At 38.3% G+C, this 6,000-nt stretch overlaps 1 protein-coding gene across 1 annotated transcript in view; it reads right to left on the minus strand.

Annotated features, from left to right (window-relative positions):
- The window catches only part of LOC124174714, a 54,158-nt gene extending 50,210 nt beyond the window's left edge, over positions 1 to 3,948 (minus strand). The window contains exon 1 of the mRNA XM_046554122.1: positions 2,069 to 3,948. Within this exon, the coding sequence (XP_046410078.1) occupies positions 2,069 to 2,277 (209 nt within the window). The 5' untranslated portion in view covers positions 2,278 to 3,948. The remainder of the gene's footprint in view (positions 1 to 2,068) is intronic.
- Positions 3,949 to 6,000: the final 2,052 nt, after the last annotated feature.

Consider the following 6,000-nt stretch of genomic DNA (forward strand, 5'->3'; position numbering starts at 1 on the left):
GCAAACGCGTTTTTCATAACCCATAAGTAATACTAACGCTAGAAGCACGTAATACTTCAACAATTACACCGAACTGTAACGCGTTATAAAATTTCCGCTGTGCTTATACAATGTATTACAATGCAGCTGAAAATATTTATTACGTTAAAAAATAATCTCCGCTTGTTGATTTTTCGTGTTTTTTGTTTCTTTTTTTTCTATTAATTTATTTCCTCCTCGACGGGTAAACAATGTTATTTCTGTTTAATATTAAATTTCGAACTAATCGCAAGACTTCGTTGAGACAAGTTATAGTCGTATTTCATATTTCTGTGCAGAAGAAGAAAGAAAAAAAAAAAACCGAGTACGCATTTTACACGGCAAACAAACTGTCATGAACTGCGATGAACGATTTTGTATCCGCGTGACGAAGAAGTTTAAAACTGATTGTCTCGCGTTGCATTGCAAAAGAATGCAGCGGCGTTTTTTTATCATGACTAGTTGCACGTACGTCGGATATATGCACGTGTACTTTTTAATATATTCGGCTGATTCAAATTCATACAGCTTGCAGTAACCTGAGTCGTAACAAGCCGCAAGCCGGCAGGTGCAAGTGACTGTCTTCACATCGTGTATCTTAATTAAGGGGAGAAACATGATACAAGAATGTATTATCGATATATCTTATACAAAATAATATTATTCTAATATTAATGTACATAATATACGTATACACAAGAGACGATAGTTAAATTCGAAGTTATTTTCGATTCCCGTTCAAACATGCGGTACCGTGGAAGTTGAAACATGTAAAATGAATGTGAACGTTAATTATTTTAATACGTTTATTCAAAGCAAACAGAAGTTAATGCGTTTTCATAACGTATACGTTTTCAAACGACCGAAGCATGAAAGAAAAAAGACAATCATGTAGCTTATACAGTTAGATTCTCACTCAAGAACAAGGAATCGAGACTGGCGAACGCGTTTTCACGCGACAAATTATATCATATATATTCAATGAGAAAGTTCCGATAGAAAATTAGTCTCAGATGTGCAAAAAAAAAAACCAAAGAAAAAGAAAATAAAGATTAAGAAACGAATATGAGACCGAACGAAATACAAAATTAACAAGTTAATCTACACCGTACACGTGTAGTTTATAAATAAAAAAAAAGTAATCAAACGAAAGTGATGGTATGCAGCTATTTGCCACTGTGATTATAATTATTCTTATTTATTTTTGACTTACTTTATTTTTATCGAACGACGAATGTAATAATATTGTACCATTGTATAATGCGAATGGTAAAATCGTTGATCGCTATCTTTCTTCTTTCTTATCGAAAGAACGAACCCCGCGACGCTTAAGCGTGCGCGCGTGTGTGAAAGAAAGTAGAAAAAGAAAAACTAAAAATTCAAATAAAATTCGCCTTTGGCAAAGAATTAATTACTTCGCGCGATAAGCAAATCTTTGTTACGCTATACGCGTATGCATAACGCGACGTAAGTTGTATCGTGGCATCGTAATAACAATAAGTGGATAGCTCACGCACGAATTTCAATAGTGATTACATAATATTATTCGATAATCATTCGACCGTTCCTGATGTTTTACGTGTGACAGCTGCTGCAGGAAAAATCGTATTAGGTTACACGTTCCCTCGTCAAAAAAAAAATCCTTCAATTCGAGCATATTATTAAAGTCGAAGTATCAGAACCCCTGCAAGTGTTGCAAGATAAAAATATTGTGCATCGATAAATTTTTACTGAACGGAAACACGCGAACTGTATAAACGGTGCAAAAGAAAAATGTTCGGCATTCGTCTAAATTAAAGTTCTGCGTTATACGAATGATTACTTTTTGAAGTGAGCAAAGATTTTCTGTAGATTCTAATATTATACATTACAAGTAAGAAGATATTGAAATTTCTTCGCACGACAAACGGATAACGAGCGTAAGTGAATACGAGATGCAGAAACGGCGGAGTCGATAAAACAGAACGATTATCATTCGGGATCTATTTTACCGAACGAAGGTAACGCCCTGCTTTACCAACGCTGGATAGGGCAGATTTTTCTTAGTTACCTGTCGAACGAGAAACTGTCCTGCCGGTAACAGCAGTCGGCGCAGCCGCTGCATCTCGAATTTAAATCGGTTTCGCGATCGGTGTCTTCGTATCGTTCCTCCTTGCCGGCACTTCGGTGTTCGACGACGATGCTCCAGGTTCGATGAATCAGGTAGAACAGGTAGAGCGGCCTCCGAGGTCGAGACGGTTGCGATTTGGCATTTCCCATGATGAAAAATTGCACTCACTTGTTAATTCATTCGCACACCGTTTATCCGACGATCGGAGATTGTTAAACGAAGAATTAGAAATACTCCCGAAAAAATAGGTTTACTAATTGTTCACCGATTATCTCTCGTTATTATTGAAACTGACCTTCCTTACAACTCGGCTCGTTGCAGCGTTCCCGTTTTCTCCGATGCACAGCTTTTACAATTTGTTACATCTCATCGCGGTATGACCGACAGGTCACTCGCGACCCGCGAGTTTCTGGACCACAATTTCCGCATACTGGTAAGTCGAAGCAACGGGTATACCTGACACGGCTATGCGAACGCCGGGTCGAAGAGATTAAATAGAATTTAATAACCCGTCTATACATGCGGGTATAACTGTTAACGAACTTAATTTTTGGACCACGATTTATATCGTCGACAAGTAAATCACTTCGCGTCCACGGACCAACTACGACAGTTTTTGATCGAGAATTTGAAAAGATCAACGTTTGCGCCGCAGATTTTGCAAGTTAACGAATTGGACGAATTAATACGGTTCCATTTACCATATCGTGAGTGACTATTTATACATATGCAAATATGTGTAATTTACACGTCAATAACGATATATTTTTAGCCGCGCCATATAAACGATCCGCGAATAGAAATCGGTAAAGTTTAAACGATCACGGCACAATACGGTTTGCGCAATATCCTGACGCAACGACAAGAGTTTATAATGAGATTAAAAATCGATTCCGAACCTGCTTGCAGACGATTATTATTGGAAATCGGAAATTTGCACGTCGAGCACACGCGTCGCATTGTTCACTTGATTTTCGTTCAAATTTACCGGCTACACTTTTTTAATCCACGTAATATTTTCCAACGTTCTTATCGCAGATGCGCAGTTTTATCCATGCGATTGATAAATATTTGAACGCTGCATAATACATATATTACAACACATCGTCAACGAGTGTGAAACTCCACGATATATGCGTATCGTTTATATTACAAAGAAGAAATCTGACCGGAATACAGGCATGGTTGAAAAATTAATTACAACTACGTTATTCAACTGTAACTGTATTGGTCAATTGCAACACTTCGCACTTCGTTCGCATAAAAGTCAACGATAAAATTAAGAATACAGAATTTCCGAACGCAAACCGTTATTTATATAATCGTCCGATCGAGCGTAAACAATATATTGAAAAAACTGCACCACTAGCATTGATATTATTATTTCAACTATTATTATCGTCCATTTTATTATTCATCCGTGACGGGTCGCCCTCGTTATTAGGTGTACACTTCGTAAAAAAATTAATCCGCCAGTGCGGAAAAATTGCGCGAACAGCGATCCGTAGTATTTAAAAATTGCGGAATAGAGAGATAGACGGAAACGCGTTTAACCGGCGATCCGACTCTGCTGGATTGACTCTATTTTTACTGTTACTTTATTCGAGCGAACCTTTTAACAGGAGCTGCTGGAGGCTCTCGGAATCAGGTTTTCTGGCGTCAATTTGTTAAATTTGTCGCTCGAATGCCCGCGCGCGATTCGCTGGCCCGATTGGATCCGTGATCCATGCACGCATGGAGGCTAAAAGCAACAGCTGTGATTTCAATTCGAAATCGTTACACCGCCGCTGCTGGCCGGCTGCAGCTTAGCCGAGGATTCGAAACGAACTGCTAGTGAATGCTACCGCAGCTTTAGGAGGGTATTGGGTCTGCCTTTTCAAGTACAACTTGACGTCGGAGTTGCACCGCTCACCTGAGTAGGTACAGCGAGCACCATTATTACGGCACGCCGCTGATTCCTTCGTCCTGATCACCGGACTCTGGGTCAACTCGCGACCTGCCGCAACCCGGCCTTTTGCCTCGGAGGTCAAGCCGAAGGCGCAAATCGGCCAATTCGCCGGAGGAAGGATCCGGAGGAGCGTTGCTGGAGTATCGATCCGTCTGTTCGTCGTTTTTCCGGAAACTGGTACCAAGTGCCAAACGAGGACTTCGGAGCCGAGAGTTAACGAGGAGGGGAGGACGTACCGATCAAAAAATCCAAGGACGAATCAAACGACAGGGTTTCATCAGTTTCAACGCGTTTTCATTACAATACTTTTTTAAAAAGACCGAACGAATCTACGGTTTCGGTTTTGGTCTCGGTCAAAAATTAATTTTGTACCTACATATTACATCGCAAAGAGCGCAGCGTTATATCATGTGAAGGTAAATAAAATAACACCTCTTAAATATATGCGACGAAAATTATTTGTTGAAAATTTGAATAACACGAGTATAAATCGATACATCGTGAATTTGAGAAAAAGTTAGCGTCCGACTGAAATACGATTTTAAACCAAAACTTGCGCAGTTATAAGTTGAAATTTAATTAAATTTACATTATACCGTGAAATCTAGTGTTTCCTAGCTTTGTAACGGATTATTCGATTCGATTAAACGAAACACTTCAATTTATTAGTAAATCACTTAATTTATGGAACGCAGTGTTTCCTTCACACGTACGCGAATTTGAGCTTTGATATTTCGCAACATTTTTTTTCATTCATTCGAAATACCAGCGATTAAATAAAAACAGTCTGAATCGTACATTCGGTGTTTCGAATACGAATTTGACGTTAGCGCGCAACATTTTTTACTTCCCTGGAAAAAGCAGTTTGTCCATCCTTGAATGGCACCGCAGAGTATAAATTTTCCGCATCGTTATAACGTCGGATGCCAATGAATGGGTTGTTTGGTATATCACAAGCGTACCTAATACTCGTCAGTGGCATCTCCATAATGTGCAAGAGTTGTACGTACCTTTTGTACATATACCACTGTCGACTCGGTGACGCAATAATAGGTGCGCCAATTTTACATTATAGGTACAATGTGTGTACATTATGAACCGGTGTGTATTTTGTTGAAGATTTTATCGCAGCGCACTTCGAGATATAATCATAGAACCAATCGGGTAAAAGTTCTGTTTGATGTACAGTAATTTCTAATAATTTCATGCTTTCTACAAGGAACGAGAGAAGAAAGAAAAATTATGAAAGATATTATTTGTACATGGGAAATTCCATGCGAACCCGACCAACGTTTGATCCTCACCATTTCTGATTTTGTTTAAATTTTTTTCTGCAATTCTCCCAACTCTGCAAAGGTAACTTCAATTTTTTCATATTTTTATTCTACTGCTCAATTATTTATAAGCGTTTGAGGGTTCTTTTGAAGAAGAAGGTTTTTTAAAATCCTCAACAAATTCTTTGAAACTATATTATATATTCCAAACATTTTAAAATCGGGCTCATGTTGGGCCCATTTTTTTAGCTCTTTCATTTTCGTCGTTCGACTGAAACATTGTTTAAACGGCCTAAAAATTCCCGCAAAATTCTCAAGACTTCTGTTTTTAACTTAAAAGATTTCTAGATCGGTTTCATTATGGGGCGATAAATGTCAATTTTTTTGATACAATAAACTTTTTATCAACAATTGTAGCGCGTGCGCGTTAAATTTTAGCAGACATCGGATCGTGCGGTCGTCAGGAAATCACTCTTTATATTTGTACAGATATATTCGGCAAGGAAAGAGAGACGCGCTTCGGTTACTTTTGAATATATTGTATATAATTTTTCCCATCGAGTTCACCGATCGTGGTCAGAACTGGGATAATAAATAATACGCACGTTTATGTAAAAATATTTTTGTATTATGGTTTCACTTTCTCTCAT

This window comes from Neodiprion fabricii, chromosome 2, assembly GCF_021155785.1.
Source record: "Neodiprion fabricii isolate iyNeoFabr1 chromosome 2, iyNeoFabr1.1, whole genome shotgun sequence".
In the NCBI taxonomy this organism is placed as follows: Eukaryota; Metazoa; Arthropoda; class Insecta; order Hymenoptera; family Diprionidae; genus Neodiprion; species Neodiprion fabricii.